This window comes from Ovis canadensis, chromosome 3 (genome assembly GCF_042477335.2).
Source record: "Ovis canadensis isolate MfBH-ARS-UI-01 breed Bighorn chromosome 3, ARS-UI_OviCan_v2, whole genome shotgun sequence".
NCBI lineage: Eukaryota > Metazoa > Chordata > Mammalia > Artiodactyla > Bovidae > Ovis > Ovis canadensis.
Window position 1 is genome coordinate 87,612,467 of NC_091247.1, and position 23,195 is coordinate 87,635,661.

A 23,195-nucleotide genomic window follows, 5' to 3' on the forward strand; every position below is an offset into this window, starting at 1 on the left:
TATTTATCTGCTTTGGTGTAACTCATTTTCTAACTTGGATCTTGAAAAAATTATTTCAATTATTTCTATTTTGGGTAGAGTTTGCATTTATAACTGATTTATAATCACATTAAAATTATTTGATTTGAGGAAGTGTCAAAATAAGCAAGATCAATTTTTACATCTTAGGTAATAGCTTACTAATCATTTACTTTTTTTTTTAACATTTAACTGTTGCTTTCAATGCTATGCTTTTCTCATCTTTTGTATTTTGATTATTTTGAGAACTCGAACTGAAAAGTTAACTACTGTTCTTTATCACTTAAACTATTACAAATGATGTGATTTATAAAGAACAGTAATTATGTTTGAATTTCACTTTCTTCTGAACTTTGAGTATAAAGAATATTAATGGAGTTAGAGCATGGATTAGAATAAGAGTCAGAAATAGGTGAAAAGCATTTCCTAATCGCTTCTCCCAAACTTTTTCCTGTTATTGAGCTTTGATATTTAGATTTTTAAGGCTTTCCTGATAGAGGTCTGTGCCACTGGGTGTCACGTGAGGTGTCAGCTTCAGAGAAAAGCTAAGAAAATTTGGTAGCAGGAATAGTCTGACTTTCCTGACCTCTGGGTTAGCTTGGTTTTTCACTGTCTTGGATCCTGCTTTCTGTGAAATGAGTTAAACTGGTGATATACTGTGCAGAGAATGAGCTGATTTAAGACTCTAGAAAAGAGTTAACAGACCACAGTGCTCTATCTGATTCCAGTTGCTTTTCAGTGTATGTGGTGGTGTCTAGGTGTTTTTATTGTTCAGAAAGACCTTGGATTACCTAAAAGTGTTACTTGTTTTCTGATCAAGTTTTCTGGCTGATTCAGTCTCAGACAGTAGTATCTTTTCTTTGTGTTGTCTTCCCTCCTCTTTAAGCTGGAGACTATAATCAGGGTGGTTATTTCTGTTGCTATTTTATTTGTACGAGGAGAACTTGAAATACTCTTGTTTACTGTTTGGGAGAAAAGTAGAAATGTATGATTATTTTTCTCTTTGGGAGTTTTTCCCATATGTTGTTCTAGCCGTTATTTTTTTTTTTTCCTCTAAATTGTTCTAGCCTTTAAAGGGGAATACATCCCAAACATTTTTTGAACATTTATGTTTGCTGAACACGCTAAGTGCTTCCCACGGACTATTTTATTTAATCCTCACAACAACAACCCTATAAAGCAGACGTTATTGCTGGGCTGTGTTGTGCTTAGTCACGTCGGACTCTTTAGTGACTCCGTGGACTGAAGCCCGCTAGGCTCCTCTGCCCATGGGATTCTCCAGGCAAGAATACTGGAGTAGGTTACTGTTTCCTCTTTCAGGGGATCTTCTCAGACCCAGGGATCAAACCGCCATCTCTAGCATTGCAGATGGATTCTTTACTGTTGAGCCATATTGCTGCCATTTCTTAAATGGGTAAACGAAAGCTCAACAGAGGACTTGGCTCACAGAACCAGTATGCATTGGAGTGCAGATGTACCGACTGTACAGAGGTGGGGGACCTGTGGCTCTGGGTTCTCCAGTTCTGAGCTGTGCACGGTGATATGGATGGGCCTGGAGGGCTTGGCTCATTTCTTTGTTTTTCAGATTTTTACAGATTTTTTAAAATTTTATCTTCTATATCTTGTTTACACTTTGTTGCTCCTGTTTTCGTCTGAGAAAAATTTCCAGAGAATGACTGACTCTGAAACTTTAGTACATACTCATGCCAAGGAAGGAAGCAGTCATGAGGCAGTCGTGAGCATTCTCAGCATAAACCATGTGACCCAGGCCCTGAACTGGTAAACCCTTCTCCGGTCCTTGCCTTGGTACTTTGGCACTGTGTCAGCGGTGAGGGGAACAATAAAGTGAATACTGTAGCGCTTAATCATTTTCCTGCTTATAAATGGGTTCCCGTCAAAATTTCCATTCTGAGAAGGGCATTTTACAGAGCTATTAACACCTTCATTAAGATGTGGTGGATCGATTACAAAATAATTTTAGACTCCCAGAACCTTCACCAGCTCTTCACCTTGAATTTGAAAGTTTGGGTTCTTCCAGTCTAGAAATGGTGGATTACATGGAGGCATTTTTGACATACTTAACACTGCTGTTGTTTATTTTAATTAAACTGTAACAGCCCTTTATTGAATGTCCTTTGTGTCACCAAACATTTGTAACCTCGAGACTTACTTTTGTTATACTTTGACATGGCTCTTGCACTTTCATCTGAGAAATGTTCAACAGAGAAATGCCTCTCTTCTTCCCTCTTTTCATTTCTCTTCCTCCCATCTCTCTCCTCCTCCCTCTTCCTACTTGTAAAATTTAAGCACAGAGAAAGTCTTCTCACCGGCCCAGTTAAGTACCATAAGTACCTAATAACACCGCATCTGCTGTTAAGCATGTAAATGCAGTGTTCCTAAATGAGGTGATGTTTTACTCAAAAGTAAATTTAATCTGCCTCTGAGGTTTTATCTTTTTCAAAATTCATTTTGCCTTCCAAGAGAGTGTATGTTTTTGGAATTTACTGGGCAGCTGTAAAGCAGAATCTGTTGTGCGCTCTGTGGGGGCTCTTGCCCTGCTCCTTCTTGTCTTGCCAGTAGTCTCTCCATTCTCGTTCATTAGTCTTCTTTTACTTGCTACTCTTGCATTATCCTAGGGATTTCAGATTTCTTAGTCACTCCACTGTTTTACAAACCATGTCAACAGGATGATTTTATCTTATTGATCTCATGTTGACCTCTCAGGCTCTTCAGTGGACTTTGCCGGAACTCCACTGTTTACTCCTTTGACAAATAACCTTATATCTTGTCATATCTTCTTTCTTCTATTCACCCTTAGATTACTTTTACCTTTTAACTTGTTTAAAAAAAAGTTTCTCTCCTGCTAGAAATCACAGGCGCCCTGCTGTGGTTATCAGAGGCTCTAGGACCGGTCTTAGGTGTTACACCTTCGGCTCAGCAGACGCTTATAAATGCTTGCCATGACGCAGGCGCAGGGCGCATCGTGGGAGTCGAGAACCTAAAGACCTAGTCTTTATCTCTGAAAGGTACTCGTGTCTGCAGAAGACTGAGGGAGCCACTGGAGCTGACGGTTCCGGGTGTGTCGCCTGGCTGGGCAGTTCCATCACTGCGAGCGCTTGCACCGTGGCCTCGTGTGGCCTTCTGCTCTCGTACTCTTGGGCGTCCCTGCATATGTGCAGCTGCACGGCTTTGACTGGCCTTCTTAAAAAGTCATGTATCTTCTTGGAAGTTGCAAATAAGACCTTTAAAAGTGACATCCTTAACCCTCCGTTTCACAGATCGGGAGACCGGCCTTTGTAGGCTCAGGGACTGCTGTCATGTCACACAGTTGGTGGCAAAGCTGGGCAGGAGCCCCATCTCTGATGTCTAGTCCACCATTTTTCTATCCAAGAAGACTGTTGAAAAATTTTCTGATTCCAAATACTTTTGACTAAGGTGTGATTCTTGGTTTCATAAAAAATAAAATCTGGAAGTGTTTCACGGGTAATCACTGAAAATTTTGCAGCTGAAGCCAGTGACGGACCATTGGGTGCCCCCTGCGTGTGGAGGATGGCCTTGTGCTTTGTGGGCACAAAGGTGTCTCTGATATTGTTTCTCTCCTTAAGGACTGTGAGATGGAGTGATTTATGAAAACTTAACCTGACCAAAACTTTATTTTTTCTTTCTGCACTCTTTTTTCTTTGGATCTTGTGCCTCATCCCCACTTTTTAAAAAAATCATTTTTTTTCCTTTACTGAGAAATAAATGCCATACGTTGCTGTGTAAGGCTAAGGTATATAGCATGAAGGTTTGATTTACGTATGTGGTGAAATGATTACCATAATAAGATTGGCTAGCATCTATCTTCTCATAGAGGCACAGTAAAAGGAAAGAAAAGAGGTTTGCATTTTTGCCAGGATTCACTCTCATATGCCCTATGACAGTGTTAAGTGGAATCACCGTGTCGTGCATTCCATCACTAGTGCTCTTATCTCACAGCTGGAAGGTTAAACCTTTTGACCACTTTCCTCCGGTCCCATCTCCCCTCACCCTCCACCTCTGGTAATCACAGGTCTGATCTCGTTTTTTCTATGAGTTCAGGTTTTTATTTAAGATTCCTATATAGGTGAGATCATATAGTATTTGTCTTAGAGAAAGACTGACTTCACTTAGCATAATTCCTTCAAGGTTCATCTGAGTGGCAAATAAATTTTTATCTTTTCATTTAGGGCTATTAGACAAACTTATATTGATCTGTAACTATGTGCCAGGCATGGGTGTTAAGGATGTGGAGTAAACCCTTTCCTCTAGGGGCATGCTGCCTGGGGGCTGGGGCTCTGATGCCATCCTCCATGCACATGCAGTGATTCTCCGCCAGGCCAGTTTGGGTTGCCCCCCCCCCCCCCCCCCCCAGCCACATGAGACATCAGGCAAGTCTGAAAACGTTTGTCATTGGCACAACTTGGAGGGATGGGGGGTGGTGTCCTGGGCATCCTGCTGAGTAGAGGCCAGAGATGCCACTCCGCGTCCTACAGTCCACAGGACTGCTCTCTCGGCAAAGAATCACACATCTGACCCTAGCGTCAGCAGTGTCAGGGTTGAGAAACCCAGGGATAGGGTGCTAATTGCTATATTCAAAACAGCTTCCGTGGTTTTAGAGTCTTCTGTGCCTGGTACTGCCCAGTGGTGGAGGCGTGGTACTTTCTTGTCACTCGTAGTTTGGTTTAGAGGTCTGAACTGAGTCCTGAGGACAGGTAAGGGAAGGAGGGGGCAGGCACACTGAGCAGAGGGGGTGGTGTGGACAACCCCTGGAGGAGGTGACAGGAGCCCCTGGGGAGCTGATGGTTGTTGTTCATTATGGCTAAAGTTGAGGGAGGTAAGTCCAGAAAAAGAGGGTGTGGAATAGCAAAGTGGAAGCCAGAGAATGGCGGGCTTTGAATGCTACACTACAGCATTTGGTCCTTACTTAAAGGCTGTAGGAAACCCAGGAGAGGTTTTACGTTGCTGGTTACATGTTCAGGTTTGTCTCTTGGAAGGGTAACTTTGGTGTTTCAATGAGCGTTGATTGGAAGGAGACAGCTAGAGCTACGGAGTTGATTTGGGGGCTGTTGCTATCATCGAGTAAGAGATGAGTCAAGGAAGTGACAGCGATGGGAGAATAGCTGAATTTCAGAGATCTTAAGGGGCATGGATCTGTTGGGACACTGGGGAAGAGTCCGGTTGTTGATTTCTGCCTTGTGGTTGCATAGACACTACACGTGTTTTATCTTCCCGGAAGGGAGACATGCAGGTCTCTTCAACAGGAACTGCAACAGGCAGAGCCCTTGGGGGATGTCTGTCCTTCCCGTCGGCTCCGGATGGTGCAGCCACTTGGGGTACAAAGAGTGACCCTCCCTTTCCAGCACCTCCAGCACACATGGATGGAGAGAGGACAGGGCCAGTGCAGTAACACCTTATGGAAGGAAGGGAGAATGGAAATAGGAGCCACGGTTTCACATCCTGCTGGAGAGGATAACAGGACCCCTTTTGGTTTTGCTTTGAGAGGCTCTCCTGTCATTGTCCTTTGTGGCCCATCTGGGTGGGGGTATAGTTCATGTCTCAGCTCACAGGTCACCTCCTGGGAGAACTTTTCTCTGCGCTCTCAGTGTAGAGTAGGCATCCAGTTTCTAATTGTTGTAGCTATTGGCAGGGTGTGCATTATCTGCCATCATCTGGTTCCTTTACTTCTGTTAACTTTTCCTGCTCCTCTTAGCCTGGAAAGTCAGGTCACAAGGGTGTGAGGGACCTTGTCTGATGTGTTCACTTTGAATCCTTAATACGTGGAATAATATGTGGCTTCATATATTTTGAAAAAATGAGTAAATGAAGGGGAGAGGTGTAGAATGCTGAGGGAGAAATAGGCTTTTAGTAATAACATTTTTTGGTGGAGGAGAGGAAGATGAATTTGGTCATGGGTATGATGTGTTTTTTTGGAATGTTTAAGTACAGATGTCCAATAGGCCGCTAAACATGAACCCAGGAAGGAGATTATAATAAAGGCAGCTAGTCAAGCACTTCTTTTGTGCTAGACTGTGTTCTGAGCCCTTGGTATGGTGGAGTGGTGGATCTCCAGAGGCAGAAGTTGAAGTGGGAAAAGCAGAGTGTGCATGAGAAGAAAGACAGGGACGCAGTTCTGGGGAGACACCAGTATATAAGAGGTGAGCAGAGAAAGAGGCTTCTCGCAGAAGGAGCAACCCAGAGGCAGGGGAACCCTGGGAGAGTGTGGTATCTAGACACCCAGGGAAGGAGGAGGAGAAATTACTGGACGTCTCCGAGAGACCTAAAGGGTGTCCGCAGCCTTCGGCATCAAAGAAATGATGCTGGGAAGAGTTGCTTCTGGAAACCCCAGGGAATGAGAGGTTGAGGGTTTGAGAATTTAAAGGTGGTAATGTTGGGAATCCACCTACTAATGGAGGAGACACTGGAAACTCCAGTTCAGTCCCCGGGTCAGGAAGATCCCCTGGAGAAGGGAATGGCAACCCACTCCAGTATTCTTGCCTGGAGAATCCCATGGGCAGAGGAACCTGGTGGGCTGCAGTCCACGGGGTCGCAAAGGGTCCAACACAACTGAGCAGGCATGCACAGCAGTGGGAAAGGGCTCGCAGAGAGGAGGAGTCTGAACATGCAGTCAGGGGAGAGGTTGTTACTCAGGGGTTCCTGGGGAGGTGAGGGTTGATGGCAGCTCGAGTTGGGGAGGCATATCTTTCAGACGGTTTCTTTTTACTTCCCCCGAATGTTCTGATTTTTCCTGTTCTGTCATTTTCCTGGTAGAACCTTACTGGCCGCAGTGTTGCCTGCTTGGTCAGGATCTGCTGGGGCCTAACTGCCCACAGTTACTGACTCAGCTGCCATCAGCCACGAGGGCAAGGGTTCTACAGGGAGTTCCTTTACTATAAACTTCTTTGGCCAGGATTTTCTTAAGTTCCTGTGACTTCACGTGGTTGTACTTTCATTCACTTTCACTTAACCTGGTTGCAGGAAAGCCATCTTTCATAGATAACACAGGCTGTTGGCAGTTGAAATGGCTCAGTAATATCCAAAACTGGACATTTAATACATTTAACTTTGTTTAAGAATTTGAAAATTTGCATAAACTAACTCCCCCCTTCCGCTCCTACCAAGGGATGGAAATTAGGTTTCCAATTGGAAAAGTAAAGACTGTATTTTTATTTTAAAATTTCATATTTATTTTGGGCTGTGTTGGGTCTTTGTTGCTGTACGCAGGCTTTCTCTAGTTGCGAAGAGCAGTCCTCTCATTCTGGTGGCTTCTCTTGTTGCGGAGCATGGGCTCTGGGGCCTGCAGGCTTAGTTGTCCTGTGGTATGTGAAATCTTAGTTCAAGTGCCAGAGATCAAACTCATGTCGCCTGCCTTGGCAGGCGTATTCTTAACCACTGGACCACCAGGGAAGTCCCAAGATAGTGTTTTTAGAGTTCAAATGGGAAGTATACCTTAGATTTCTGATACATTGATTCTAAAGTGTTTTATCTTGCTTGAGGTTTTCTGAATTTCTATCTGACTTTAACATGCCTATAGGTATTAGAGTGAACTAACATAGAAAATTAAGTCTTTTTTCTCTTTATTGCTTTTGAAAGGAGCATTTGAACATATGCCTACATTTGATAGACATAATTTATTTGAAAAGTTTTATCATAGATGCTGGATCTTAAGAAGTCCTTTTCTTTTGATAATCTGTTTTTAAAAAATGAGAACAAATTATATGATAGTGTGAGAAATCTACAGGCATGATTATCTGGAGGTGTTAATATTAACCTTCCCTGATAGCTGAGTTGGTGAAGAATCCGCCTGCAGTGTGGGAGACCCCTGTTCAATTCCTGGGTCAGGAAGATCCGCTGGATAAGGGTAGGCTACCCACTCCAGTATTCTTGGGCTTCCTTTGTGGCACAGCTGGTAAAGAATCTGCCTGCACTAGGGGAGACCTGGGTTTGATCCCTGGTTTGGGAAGATTCCCTGGATAAGGGAACAGCTACCCCCTCCAGTATTCTGGCATGGAGAATTCCATGGACTGTATAATCCGTGGGGTTGCAAAGAGTCAGACATGACTGAGCGCCTTTCACTTTAACCTAATTCATCAAAAGGAAGAGTTAATGCTGCCAGCAAAGTTAACAGCATGTTTAGTGGGGGTGTCTTAACCAGACATTTGATTCTTACTGAGACAGAGTGAAATGTAGATCCTGGAAGGACAGGGTTAGAGGAGAGGTGTAGGTGGACGAACCCACACAAGGCACTTGGATTTTCAGAAACAGCATCAAGTATGTGATTGATACAAAGGCACTGAGCTTCTTCAACGATGAAACCTTTTGGTATTTCTCAGCTTTTTGTTGTGTGGGCTTCTTTATATTCTTAAAATTCACTGAAGACTCCAAAGGCCTTTTGTTTATAAAGATTATATTGATTTTTACTGTATTAGAAGTTAAAACTGAAAATTTTAACATATTAACTCATTTAAAAATACCAATAAGTGGAGCTCAACTGGGTGCTTTGTGATGACCTACAGGGGTGGGGTGGGGATTGGGAAGTGGAGGGAGGTCCATTAGGGAGGGGATATGTGTATATACACAGCTGACTTTTAAAAATCCATGTAAAAAACCAAGAGGAAAATGGGGAAAATATCAATAAGAAAATTATTCACGTTTATGTAAATAACTTATTTTTTATGAGAAATAACTATGTAAAAAGATTAAGAAAAATGGCATTGCAATGCGTTTTTCCAAGTCTCATTAATACCTGACTTAATCAAAGACAGCTGGATTCTCAAATCTGCTTCTGCATCCAGTCTGTCATTTGAAATATTGTACTTTAAATCATGAGAGAGTGAGAGTAAGAATTATATCTTAGTATTTCTAAGAAAATAATTTTGAGCTCTTTGACCCCTGAAAGGGTGTCAGGCTTCCTGGGATGGAAGTGGGTTTGGCCCTAGACTGTGCCTTAGGAATCACTGAGCTACACTTTGCGTTTCTTGAGGGTAGAGACCATTGCTTTGGTTTCCTTTTTTCCTGCTCCTTAGGTCCTAGTAAAATATTCTTTATGTTGACACCTCAGATGTATTTACCGACACAACTCACCCCTATAAAATTCCAGGGGAAGGAACCATCCGGTGAATCGGGATTGAGCTTCCGCTTCAAAATGCCTTTCCCCTTGATTAGTCATGCTGTAAGAAGATCCATCACAATCCTTTAACTCAGCAGCCACAGAGGTGCCCCAGACTCTTTCCACTGTCTGACGAGTTTGTAGACTGGTTACACATCAAGATGAGTAGTGTAGGGAAACAATATCCCCTTTTCCGCACAGCAAGTTCTAGGAAGTCTTGGAGGTTGCTGGGAGAAAGAAGCGAGAATTGTTTTCTAGAAAAAGAACGGGAAAGTCGGTGGAAATCTTAGGGGGCCATGCTGGCATGTGGGATCCACTCTGCTCTCCAGGAAGAGAGAGCATATGCGTTCCTCCAGTTTGCGTTTTCTGCACCAAGGCAGTGGCAGGTGGCCTGCAGAGTGAGTGGGAAGCCATAACCAACACCGAGTAACAGCGTTTCCATTTGCCAAATGCTGTGTTACTGTTCTCCAGGCCTGTAGTAGAAATATGCAAACTTAGACTGAAAAATATGCATACTGTTAGTGTCAGTTTTCAGACTTTTGAAAAAATATAGGTAAACAACATCAAAAGGTATTTTTAAAGTCATGTGGCAAATTTTGCATAAAACAAATACCTGTACAACTTACAGAGTTTGTATTGGAGCAGATTTGTTGATCAGCTACTTCAGGACATATCTTCACACATATAGTAGCATAAACATAGTTGCTTTTGTATTTGACTTGCAAAGAAATGAAAGCAAAAGCATTTAAAAATAGCATGATTTTGTCTGCTTTATCTGAATGAGTTGGTGGCGTTTTCTAACTGCTTGCTTCTCGGGCGCATAAGTCATCGTGGTACGTTCTTACTAATAGTCTCTGAACTTCTTTCCCTGTCCTTTTCTTCCGGGCCGTTTATTCCTGCCTTTAGCGCTTCAGCATGGAAGGGATCTCAAATGTCATTCAGAATGGCCTCCGCCACACCTTTGGAAATTCAGGTGGAGAGAAACAGGTGCTCAGTTATCGTTATTTTCCTCATTCTCTGCTTTTTCATTCGCTGTGTAAGTTAAGGTCCTGAAAGCTGGCAGTCTCACTAATTTACTAAGACTATTGCTTAAGAGAGAAATGAAAGTTCGTTATATTTACAGCCTTGATAAAGCATAGTATTTCCCTTTAGGAAAAAGCGTTTTTTCAAATTGGACAATAAATGCATTCTTAATACATGTTTTAGAGCTCTATTTCCACTCTTACTTTTAAACAAGTAGATATGAATGTATTGATTTAATGAATTGCATGCATAGAATATATAGTTGTGAAAATAACTAAACTAGAATATGCTACTGTAATTCTGGACGTTAAAGAAACGAGATCTCATCTCGGGGGAAGGAAAGCCAGATGTTGGTATCATTTAGACTATAGTTCTAGGTCAGACTGTCTAGAATTTACCTACTTTTAAATGAAATTCATGTGTTTTTAAGATGTATCATGTGGTCAGTCAACTCCATTGTCCCCGAATGAGGCATGAGAGATTATTAGTACAAAATCACACATGGATATAAATATATAGTAAAATGTGTAATGTTATTTATAGTGTTAGTTATATTAACTTTTTTTTTAATATAATGACTTAAGGAATGTCACAAACATAGGAAACACATCTATATTGAGTGTGCTTAGTATTACCTTTCACAATTGAAACCTTCACATTAAAAAGAAAACTCTACTTTTTAAGTGAAGATTGGGAAAGTGTGCAGAGTATATATAGCTTGTAGGCGGTTTATCAGGGTAAGACATTTGAGCCTAGGCTTTTACTGCAGATAGTTTTGTTTTGCTCAAGAATAGAAATAATCGACTTTAAATAATTCTTCACGCTGACATTTGCAACTCAGAAGTGGGCTCCATTAAGGGATGGTTGATTTTTTTGTTTTGTTTTGTTTTAATTCGAATGCCTCTCACCTCTCTCAAACCCACAAAATAGCAGAATACCTTCCAAACTGACCCAGCATGTGGGAGTAGGGCAGGAAGGCCTGAAGGTATGGTCAGACAGCATGCATGCCAACATGTGGCTTCCTGGTCCTCCTTCAAGTGGCTTGACTTGCACGCTATTAGTGATGCCCCAGAAGGACATGTTTCTGGCTTCCTGTGTATTCTTTACAAGGAAACGTTTTCAGTTATACAACCCTGGCATCACCTTGGAGAGGCCTACACCAAAAAGATGGTGGAAATTAAGTTTCTTAAATATTGACTAATTCATTGTAAGCAGTTATTGTTAAGCAGTTCTATTTTGTTTTTTGATTATGCATGGGATAACATTGATCAAAGAGGATTAGGAATAGAGCTGAGAGTCAGGACTGGGGCTAAATGATGGGTGCACCTGGAGATTCCAAGTTAAAAAATACAAACTAGTAGATCTCTAGATAAACACATGCAGAATACATTGAGCTATATATTTTTTTTGGTGGAGTGGTCAGAAGAGAACCTGGACAGTGATTTTTAGATTATGCTGTCATGGGACATAGTTACAGAACATTAGTGATACTTGTGAGCCTTGAAATAGTGAACCAGATAGTTTGTATCGATATCAGACATGAATTTTCATTATTCATTAGGCCCATCTCTCCTTTCACTTTTCTCTTTTCCTTGAATACCTTTATGCATTTATAACTACTTACACAATAATTTAAATAACAATAATACATCTCTAAAATTACTTGGGTTTTTCTTTTTTAGCTTTTGGAGAAAGCTAGAATGTGTTTTTAAAATTGTCAAGTTACCCATGTGACTGTATTGTTCAACCAGGAAAAAATGGTCTGAAACAGAATCATTTAACTGCTGGGAACTATTTTGTTATGCAGAATGGTTATGTAGTTGCGTTTAAATTATCATTTCAAAAATGTGTTGAAATATGCAAGGAGAATGTTAGATAAGACTTCACTTTAACAATGAACAAATTGGGCAGATCACCCTCCCACACCTCCTTCTGTGAAATTTTCAGTAACTGAAAGGAGAAAAAGTAGATATTTATGTAAACAATGGGCTTGTATGAAATAGAGGTGGGCAAAAAAAATGAGCTCTGGCTGAGATAGTAAGATACCTGTGTTCATTGTTAAAGTGGCTCATGTTTCATGTTATAAAACAAACCTTCTAGTAACTATATCACATTTTTACAGAGAAGGGAATGCAGATTCAAGTGACTTTTTTTTTTAACTTGGCAGTACTTGACAACAGTCATTCCTTACGAGAAAAAAAATGGACCGCCATCTGTTGAAGATCTTCAGATATTAACAAAAAGTAAGCAAAGATGAAATTAAACTGTTGCCTTACTTACTTTTGCTGATTCTGAACAGTTATTTTAATTGTTGCTGCGGTTTTATTTTGTCAATTTAGGGTAGCGTATGATGGATCTCATCATTTATTCTTTCGAGAAGGAAAACGTAAATGGCTGTGACATTAAATCCAACTCTCACTCTAGAGCTGATTTGTATTTTTCCTGTTTTTCTTAACGTTTGAAACATTTACAAGCTGAACTTTTTTGGGGAAAAAAATGTAACTTAATTTTCCATCACCTGTGGTATGTTTAAGAATATTCAGTAAAATAAGTGCTTCATGGATCTTATATCAACATGACTGACAGCATCTCAGTAGGAATGAGTTAGAAGTGCAGCCTAAAACACTCCTTTCTTAGGAGCGCAGAGACGAAGGTAGGTAGTCACAGGCAGAAAATAAACTGATAATAATGTTTTAAGTGCTTATTCACTAAGCAAGCATTTACTGAAGGCCTACCCTGGGCCATGCTGTTCTGGGCACTTGGGATACTTCAGTGAACAAAGCAGACAAATACTCCACCTTCAGTGGGCTTGCATTTTAAAATAATTTGTTAGACTTAAGAGACATTCACTATAATGTGTGTCTATAATAGCTATAAATGAGCCCTAAATTCTGGTTCTGTCCCTGTTATTTACAGGCATTTCTGTTGGTCACAGTGAAAAATTAGGATTAACATTTGCTCTATTTATCTCATAGTAAATAGATTATGTATAATTTGGTACAAGTCAATCACTTGGCCTTGTTTTTCTTGAAAGGATTGAATTTGCTCACCTATTAGGTTTTTTTCTAATCATAAATGTTCATGGTGACTGTAAATTAAAGAGGGAGCCATATGAGAGAACATCACATGAGTGGATATTAATGATGATCTGGATTTTGGAACTTAGGGCTATGGAGGCATAGGTAGAGGGAGCTTGAGGAAAGAAGTGTGTGATTTGCAAGCAGCCTGCCTACTAACTGAAGCTTTTTTTTTTTTTTTTAGAATTAATGAATTTTTTATTGGAATTTTAGGATTGACATATTCTTTACTTTGAACAAAACTTGAAAACATTTCAAGCTTCTGTGATGCCAGTCTGTCTAAAAGAAATCACGGATTCAGTGGGCGGCCAGTCCTCTATGTTTCAGGAAGAAAAGTTACAAGTGTCCAAGGCCACATAGCAGGGATTCCCTGGTGGTCCAGTGGTTAAGACTCTGTGCTTCCACTAATTACAGAGCCACCTCTTGTAATTCCCAGTCTGCTGTGCTTTTGGTGTGTGATTTTATGTAGAACTGAAAATAAATCTAAAATATGATTGAAAACAGAAATACTGAACATAAGTATTTCTCTAAGAAGGGAACAGAAATACTACCTAGAAGCCAGGAATACTGAGAAATCTCAGCTTCTCAGATCAAGGACAAGCACATACTTGGCCAAACCAAAGTCCACATAATTCCCACATCAAAATGCCCTAGGCACAGAGTCTTAGATGATGTCTTTGTAGACTGACACAACTTGGAATTTGGGGTGAGCGAGCGTATGTAGTGTGTGAATGAGTATCCAAGTTAATTTACTATATACTATATCAATATAGTAGATGGAAGGATGACCTTTACTATGAACGTTTAAAAGAGTTTGTCTCTTGAAAATTTGGGGATTTGGGGGAGAATCTGAGCCTCTGCCATTCCTACCTGTAGATACACTGCAGGGGAAGCCCTGTGGAGACAGTTGGTGTTTAGATATGCAGCCTTCCTCATAAAAGCTATTGGAGGTGCAGTAATAGTTGTGATAAGAATTAGAACGTTGCTAGTTATGATGGTAATGATGGTCATGCTTACATAATGTGTATTAGGTGCCAGACACTACTTGAAGTCCTTTATGTCTAAATTGGTAACTTCACTCACAATAACCCTGGGAGACAAGTCTAATTACTATTCTCCCTTCACAGATGAGGAACTGGGTGGTTAAGTCACTTGCTCACAGTCCCACTGCTAGGAAATGGCCGAGCCAGGCTTTAAACCCAGGAAGGCTGACTTGACAGTTGCCCTGGGTTGTCTGGTCATACATCTGGGGGAGAACAGTGAGGATGCTCCGGAGAGGGTCTGAGTTGGCAGTCACTGTGAAAGGACAGTATTCTTCGTGGGTTTATCTGAACCCAGGTGGTCTACTTGCTTTTTATCCACTATGATAGTATCTGTGCCTTCTGTTATGTCTTTGCTTAGAGATCAAATTGTCAAGGATTCTCTTTAGAATAAGGCTGACTCACCCAGGTCCCTCTGTCATTTTAAGGAGCAGGCAGCCTGGCAGGGTGCTGGCTTTATGGAAGTCTGTTCTTCATTTTATTCTTTTCTTTAAAAGTTTCTGAGAAGGCTGACAGATAATGCTCCTTGGATAGTGCAGCTAACTCTTCATTTTTTCTAAGAGTTTCTCCAGCTCAGGAGACCTCAGCACTGAGGTTCTCCTTCCCAGAGCTCATAGAAGTGCACATTTTGGTAACTTGCTTGCCAGTATTTATGAAGACAAAACTGAGCCTCTGTGTAATAAACCCAGTTCCTCTTTCCTGCCTCACTGTTTAGAAATTTTAAATCAAGGGAATAGCTCTCAGGTAGCTGCAGTGTTCTTACCTGAATGAGGACTTATTCAGCTATAATAAATTCCTGTCCATTTGCAGTTGTAGTCTTTCATCCAGAAGATAATCAATTTGCATGAAATGGTTATACCATGTAATTAAGACTAAGGCTAGAATGAGAGAGATTGTCTGAATTTGAAATCATTGTTTTCTTTTTCCTTTTATTTTATAGTTCTTCGTGCCATGAAAGAGGATAGTGAAAAAGTTCCAAGCTTGTTAACAGACTATATACTGAAAGGTGAGTTTTTTTTCTTTTTTCTTTTTTTAAGATTTTTACTTCATATTGGGGTAAAAAGGTGAGTTTTAGAATAGTGTATGTGCAGTATTTGGGAAGTTTTGATTAGTCAATAAATGTATCATCTTGCTAATAGATTAAAAAGTACCTTCTAAATGTGCAACTTTTCTTTATTGTATTTTGCAGCATGAGGATAGTTATGTAACTTACTTATGCTCTCAACATTATAAAGCATGGTTATATAAAATTTAGTTTTTGAGGTCCTGGGCCGGAAATAATTTTCACAGCTAAATTATAAACATCGAGGAAGGCAGTGGAGGAAATACTATGGAGATATTGCCATAATTATGTGAGTCTTGGGTGTTAACACTGGGAGGATTTGAGAAAGGTGGCCTCTGCCATCTTGGGGACAATAGAAGGAGGAGGACAGATGAAAGCCGGAACATTCAGATCAGTTAACCATCTCAAAGGGACTGTGGACGGGACTGGGGAAGGGACAGGGCAGGTAGGGAGAAAGAGAAAAAGAATGGATGTGCACAAACTGAGGGCAGTGAAGAATGAACCGTAGACCTTACGAAAGGTCAGGATCACACAGGATGGGAACAGTGATGAGGCAAAGAAGACTGTGTGAGACTTAAAGGACATCACCTACTTTGCCGAGGAAAGAACAAAATTTGGATAATAGAGGGACTGAAGATCTTACTTAATTCTCGGCAAAGCTAATGCTTTTGAATGGAATGATTTCTTTGAAAGTACGTTTTCCAGGTGGCAGATTTTCAGGGCAGCGTAGGCTGCACCCTGTGGTGCTTGGTCCAAGTTGGAGAGCAGTGCTCTCCTTGGGTCCTGCTTTTCTTCTCTGGGTTCTCACTCTTCTCCATCAGGAGCTGCTAACTGAACAGAAGTTTTGGGATTTGTGAGATGTTCAGTAACTGAGACGGGACTTTTCCTCAATCATAGCTTGATAGAGGAGGAACTAGCACAAAGTGAATAGTACATAAGGATCACGGGTTAACAGGGGGCTTAGGAAAGACTAAATTGACACGATCGTGTTTTTAAGTAAGCCGTGTTTTCTGATGGAGGGCTTTCTCTTCCTGTTGCATTCTCAATTTTCTGAAAACAAAAGCCTGACCTCTCTGTCTGCTTTTGTGTTGTGCTAGCACTGGCATGAAAGCTGGATCGCTCTGAGGTTTGTTCTTTATAGACGTGAATCAGGAATGAGATGCGCATAAAGAACATGTCTTAAGTTTCATCTGGAGTGGGTTGCTCGGGTACTGCCGTGAGAGCCAGGGATAGAACCAGCTTCCCAAACACTCTAGCTATTTTATCATCAAACTTCACGGGAGAATTGTGTGACCCAGAGAGCAGAGCGCTCTGGGGTGGGGTGGGCGGTAAGTGATTTTTACTTTTTTCCCTGAAAACCCAGGACTGTAACTGTGACCCTGCCCTACCTCAAGCTTCCCCTCCGCCCCAGTGTCCCCTGTCCCGGTGACCCAGTTGCCCACCCCACCTGCCAGCCCACCTCTAGGTAAACTGTACCAGCCGCTGACAAGCTGCTTGTGTGCGTGTGTTGTGGTCTTGTCTTGGCTTTGTATCGTAAGGACTGGGTGGAGAAAGAGCTGGGGTTCAGACGAAGGAGTGACTTGATAGCCCAAGAAAATGAAGAGGGGAGGGTAACACACTCAGAGGTGTTCACATGCTTGGGAAGGTGAGCATAGAAGGCGATTCGAAATGCTCTTTCCACCTATTCTGGAAATCCACAGCCAGTTAGTGATTTCTCTTCCTTGGGGATCAGTAGAACACTTTACTTGGGAAGGGGGTATTGTTTAAGGGAGAACTCTTCATCCCTTTTCTTGGTGGGACTTTCTCCTGGTTTTTAACGCCGGTGACTACAGGTTGTGTGTCTGTGTGTTTGTGTGTGTGTCGCTTGGTCATGTCTGTTCAGGGGAAGACTCTTCATCCACTTTCTTGGTGGGACTTTCTCCTTGTTTTTAACGCTGGTGACTATGGGTTGCGTGTGTGTGCGTGTGCATGTGTTAGTCGCTTGGTCGTGTCTGACTCTTTGTGACCCAATGGACTGTAGCCCATCAGGTGCCTCTGTCCATGGGGATTCTCCAGGCAAGAATACTGGAGTGGGTTGCCATGCCCTCCTCCAGGGGATCTTCCTGACCCAGGGATCAAACCCATGTCTTTCATGTTCCCTGCATTGGCAGGTGGGTTCTTTACCCATAGCCACCTGGGAAGCCTGCCTGCCTACATATACCACCTTAATTTCAATGCGAAGGTGACAAGTGAAAGAAGGTAGAAAAGTGGCCTCATTTGACCTAAGATGGGGAGAATGCTATGGGCTATTACGCTTCTCTTTCTCACCACTGCTTAATCACACCACTGCAGCCTGCTCTATCCCAGCCCTCAACAGCTGTACCAAAGGCTAGTGTAGCTCTGGTTGCCACTGTGCTGATCTAAGATAGGAAGAAAGTGGTATGCAGAAACTTGCTTCCTTCTTTGCCTTCACCAGTGAGCCGTCTGCTGTGTTACAAGCCTCCAACAAGGCTATTATAGGTTTGTATCTCTAAGTAGTACCCTGAGAGACATGACCTCTTGGCATCTCATTTCTGGACAATTCTAATCAGTGTGTCTTGAGAAAACTTTTCGTTGTTGAGTATAGCCTTTGATACCTTAAAAAAAATGCTACTATAGATACCTATTAATGTTTAGTTTTGTTTAATGGTGTTTTTTATATACATATAGAATGTATATAAAATGAATAGACATATACATGTATATAAATATATATATACATCTTATGTAATGTATACAAAATATGCATTTCTATTCTAAAGTTTTTTTTCTTCCTCCTCCTCTAGTTCTGTGTCCTACATAGGGCAGCATCACTTCAGGAACAGCTTTATCCTTCGTGGGCAACAAGCTACAATTCCTATAGCATTATTCTGAAAGCTGGCTACTATTACCTTCCTGCTATCGGAAACTCAGGACACTTGAACTTGGGTTTGTGATTCAGTATTACTAGATCATGCCTTCTCTAATTCTTTGTATCTTGAACTGAGAGAACCATGGCACTATTTTGGATTCTAGAGGTTTTTTTTTGTTAAATACTAACAATTATGAACTCTTCTCTGGCTCTGTAGAGTAAGGGGGAGTGACGTTCACTGTGCACACGCAGCTATATTTTTCATTAATGGACAGAACATCTGAGTTTTTACGGCTTTCTAGATCTAAGCTGCACTCACTCAAGAGCTAGATTAAAGCATTGAGATTTATACTGTAGCTGTTCTTCGGTGATGGCAAGAACCAACACTGACTTTTTTTTTTTTTTTAATAAGAGAACTGTCAGTATAAACATTACCTACCAGTATTGTCCAGAGAGACTGAAACCTGGGATTTTTGGAAGAAGGGAAACCGTAATATACATTATCTTGGCTTAATACTTCGTCAAAATCAAAACACCTGGAGATGGTCGATTTTAGGGCTTGCTACGTGTCTCACCATTGTTCAAGTTTTAACCATTAAGCTGACATTCACTTTCAGAATCTTGTATTGTTCAACCTGAGAGGTTTCCATGTTTCATTTCACATGTCTGTGAAGTGTCCTTAAAAGTGTCCTTGGTATCTTTTAAGGTGCTTAAACCGTATGCTGCAGCAGTGCCCGTTCCCTGTTACTATTGTATTTTACTCATGCCTGTGTTTTCCTAAAGCACTAATTCTAGGAACAGCTACTCATGGATCTATCCCTAGTCATGAAATGCCTTTGCCAGTTCCAATCAAGTCAATTCCATTTAATAAATGTTGGAAAAAAAAGTAGCATACATTTGAGAATTTTGAGTTTTTTTTTTTAAACTTTTCTTCCCTTAACCATGCTGGATTCCTCCCCTTGCTATTCCACACACTGTCTTATCACAGAGCATGAGCTTGTAATAGCCTCATGCTTAGTGGGGGTGGCGTGGCGGGAGGGGGGCATTTTACAGATAGTGATAAGCTACTGTGGAATGACAGAAGTCTCGTCTTTTCCTGGGTCTGTGAAACATTCCTGACAGCCTCTTCCCATCACCAACATGAATGTAAGTAGAGTCTAATTAGCCATCGGACACTTCAGATCCCACTTAAAACATCTGTTGAGTGTACAGAGCCCACTGTGTTCCTCACTCTGCTCAGTAAAACATGAAGACGGCAACAGGTCAGTTTGGAGTTTGGTGCCAGCATAGCATGTCAGCCTTTCTCTAGGGCTTTGTGGAAGTGGAGATGGTTCCTTGTTTTATTCATGTCTTCATAGTGAATGTGAACAGTTTGTCCCATGCTCTTGAACTGATGAAGATTCTTACCAATAAAATTGTCTTATACAAGGGGGCATACTAAATAGCAAAAGAGCTGTCTTCTGAAGCCACTCAACGACAGTCTGTTTATAGTTCCTTCTTAAGTTGATGCATCTGAACTGTATGAAAAGAATGCTGTTTTTTCCGATCAACTCATAGTCCCTTTTTAATGAAGATTCCCTGATTTTGCTTGGTAACCTCATTATTCCTCAGCAGTAAACCCTAGAGTTCCCCCTGCAGCTCTTTTCCTACACATGATGAATGGCACTGATGATGAGCTGGGCATATTTGATTGGTGACTGACAACAGGTAGGTTTTAAATTTCCCTCACAGCAGCCTCCCTGGGCTGGACGCTTGGCGGTGGGCACTGGGGTCGGGGGAGGCCTCCTTTTTTGTCTCACAAGGATTCCTTGGGAAAGGCCTGCCTTCTGAGCAAAGCACTGGGGCTGTTTGTGATGCTGGAGACTCATGGAACTGTCAACCTTAAAAGGTTGAGTCATCTTTCACACCTCAGACAGAATCTTTCTGGAAGCGACATCATGTGATTTGGATTCAGAGTGTTTATTTGCTGCCAAGAACCAAGTTGCAGGTAATCCTCTTACAGCCTTGGTTTTTGAAGAAAACAAACTGTAGAGCTACAGTGCACTCCAAGTGCCATGTATCTACTTTATTCTTCAGGAAATTATATTTTTCTTTTACAGAGCACAACAGGAACCAAAGTAAAAGAGGAATAGATACAGCACTCAGGATAAATCAAATCTTTAAAATAATAATAAAAAAAATTTACACCTTGTCCTATATCCTGTTAGTATTTTCATAATATGGCCATGATTGAAAAAACAAAAAGCAAGCATTTACAATTTTTTGATAGACTTTTTATGCCAGGAATGGTTAATTGTCAACAAAAATTTATACTAATCAGGCTGATGTAAATCTATTTTGGTAGCATATCATTAACAAATTTATTTTGGAGATAGATAAAAATATTGCCCCTTGATAATAAATCTTTTTTTTCTTTGATGCAAACAGCTAGAACACCTTTTTCTTTTCCTTTTTTTTTTGATATTCTAAGACAAAAGAAATGGTTAATCTTCAGATTAATAAATTAGGTCATTATAATAATAAATTAATTTTTTTTAAAGTTCAGCAACCTCTGTCCAAGTATTTACAACAATACTTGAAAGTTCCTTTACAAAACAGAACACGTTTTCTTTTCACATTAAGCATACTGGGTATCTGTGTCTTTCACAACAAGCATTTTTAAAAGAAAAAAAAAATCAATGCAACAAATGGGTAATTAGTATAAAAGTGCTAAGAGCTGTTTGAAAAGTTTAACACTATAGTATACAGTCAGTTATATCTGAGGCAAACTACAACAAACTTCCAGCTTCTCATGGACAATATTCCAGTAGTTGTTTCAAACAGTTGTTTGAAAGAAGAAAAAAAAATCCAGGAGCTGATTAGTGATGCAGCTAAAACTGCCATCGATGTCTCTGGCCAGTGAGCGAATTGAAAACCGAAAGCAAATCCAAATGAGGAAGAATTTAATAAAGGAATACCTTCTCCATGGCAGGTATGGGGCTGACTGTTCAAGGTGTGTGCATACACACACATACACTCACACTCACACACACATTTCTCTTCCCAATTAAACTGCAGGTAGAATGAGATTTTGTGTTAGTCAAAAATTTGTGATGGAATGCCTGTTTGTTTTTGTTCTGGTTAAAATCTCATAAAAATACATTCAACAGGAAAACATAAAATTGTATGTGTATAAATATATATGCATATATATATTATATACACACGCACACAAATACTTTTGTTTTTCTGAAGCATAAGAGTTACATAAATATTCCTATAATTGCTAGAGTTTAAAGAGGCATAATTTTTTTTTTTGAGCTTCAACCAAGGTGCTTGAATAATATACAATTAAAATGAAGTAGTTTCTATTTTGTAGATTCAGTATATAATAAGGAAAAAAAAAATCCCCGAACAATCTTTTTTTTTAAAAAAAAGTTTCTTTTTAAGCTAGAGCTTCAACGAAAACTATGAACAACCAACAACAGAACAGAAGAAAGCGACAAGGAAGTGTAGCCCTGGAAATGCCTGGTGACCTCACCCTCTCCTTCCTGCCACGTGGCCGGCAGAAAAGCTCCAGTGCTCACGTCAAGAAACGACTCGGGTCCTGATCATCTGCTGACTCTGCTAGGAACTGGTTGATTGGCTCGGAAGAAAAAAGAAAGCAGCAAAAAGTATAACTGTGTAGATCCTTAATCACCCGCTTTAGAGAAACGTGGCTACCCCACGCCTCCTGCTTCCTCGCCGCCTACTGCAGCTGTGACTGTATAGAAAAGAAGCGTGTGGCCTGAGGCCTGGGATGGCTATCAAAAGGGTCTGGTGCTCTTGTCTGGTAGTCTAAGGTGGTTACAGGCAGAAGGATCGCAAGGCCTGTTTTCCTGCTTGCTCAGGCCTGAGCCTTGCAGCAACCAGTGCAGTCTTCCAAGCAACAGGAAAAGATATCCTCTGGGCCACTGGACTGGACTTCTCCCCGAGCGGAGCTGACCAACTGTGTCTTTCCACCACCACCCCCCTCCCACCCACTCTCCCCAACCAAACTCACTGTCCCCACCCCCAAGTTTCTCTACAGCTACATTACAAGCAAATACATCTTAGCAACTTTGAAACCTTTGGTTCTGAGACACCACTTGGTCAGTCATCTTGAGGAGGAGTGGGAATGCTTGCTCTGCATGCCGCTGCCGCCAGAGCCCAGCCCAGGAAGTCCTCAGCGCTGTACATCAAGTCACAATCCAATACAATCCACTAAGCAAGTGCACGAATTCGAGTTTACTTTTTTAAAAGCAGACTGAGTCATTTTTCTGTCTTTCAGAACCTCGTTGGCGCCACCTGTCTTCACACTGTTTGGTAGAAATTGTCTGCCTGTAGGTGGTTCTGTTTCTGCATGCTGTAGAAGCCACTGAATCTTGCGTCTGGTTCCGCGATTCTCAGCATTCTCTGGGAACCGTCCACCTGGACCCGGGTTCCTTTCTTGCAGTCCACAGATACCAGCTGATTATTTAAAGAAGAAGGCTATTTCAGAAGAAGGGGGGAAAAAAAACCATAAAGAATTAGCTGTGTTATGTATCTTGAATCAACAGATATCTAGGCCTCATTCAAGTGAGATAACAGCATCACAGTACATGGATGAGCGGACTACACGGGGTAATAGCCTATTCTTTTTGAGGGGGTTGGGGCATGCTGCTTGGCACACGGATCTTAGTTCCCTGATCAGGGATCGAACCTGTGGCTCCTGCAGTGGAAACAGAGAACTTTAACCACTGAACTGTTGGGGAAGTCCCACCAACTATACTGGGATACTGAAAAATTGTGTTTGAAGGTAAAATGCCAATAAATTATGTCAAACAAGGAGGAGATAAAGGAACTGAAAAAATACTGAAGTGACATAATTATTTTCAAATCCTTGAAGTACAGATCAGTGCTTAAGAGAGTTGAAGGATGAATGGAAGGTACCAGGTAGGCAGCTGTTAAGATAAATGGACCACTTTGAATCACTCAGGCT

At 41.2% G+C, this 23,195-nt stretch overlaps 2 protein-coding genes across 4 annotated transcripts in view; one reads left to right on the forward strand and one right to left on the reverse strand.

Moving 5' to 3' along the window:
• The window catches only part of FEZ2 (fasciculation and elongation protein zeta 2), a 44,033-nt gene extending 24,922 nt beyond the window's left edge, over positions 1–19,111 (forward strand). The window contains exons 6-9 of one of the 2 annotated variants that reach the window (XM_069583567.1): positions 10,052–10,132; positions 12,336–12,411; positions 15,226–15,291; positions 18,153–19,111. In XM_069583567.1, coding sequence (XP_069439668.1) covers positions 10,052–10,132; positions 12,336–12,411; positions 15,226–15,291; positions 18,153–18,169 — 240 coding nt within the window. In that variant the 3' untranslated portion in view covers positions 18,170–19,111. The remainder of the gene's footprint in view (positions 1–10,051; positions 10,133–12,335; positions 12,412–15,225; positions 15,292–18,152) is intronic. The other variant, XM_069583568.1, reaches the window with a different exon arrangement.
• Positions 19,112–20,157: 1,046 nt separating this feature from the next.
• The window catches only part of CRIM1 (cysteine rich transmembrane BMP regulator 1), a 210,430-nt gene continuing 207,392 nt past the window's right edge, over positions 20,158–23,195 (reverse strand). For both annotated transcript variants that reach the window (XM_069583565.1, XM_069583566.1), the window contains one exon: positions 20,158–22,705. In XM_069583565.1, coding sequence (XP_069439666.1) covers positions 22,529–22,705 — 177 coding nt within the window. In that variant the 3' untranslated portion in view covers positions 20,158–22,528. The remainder of the gene's footprint in view (positions 22,706–23,195) is intronic.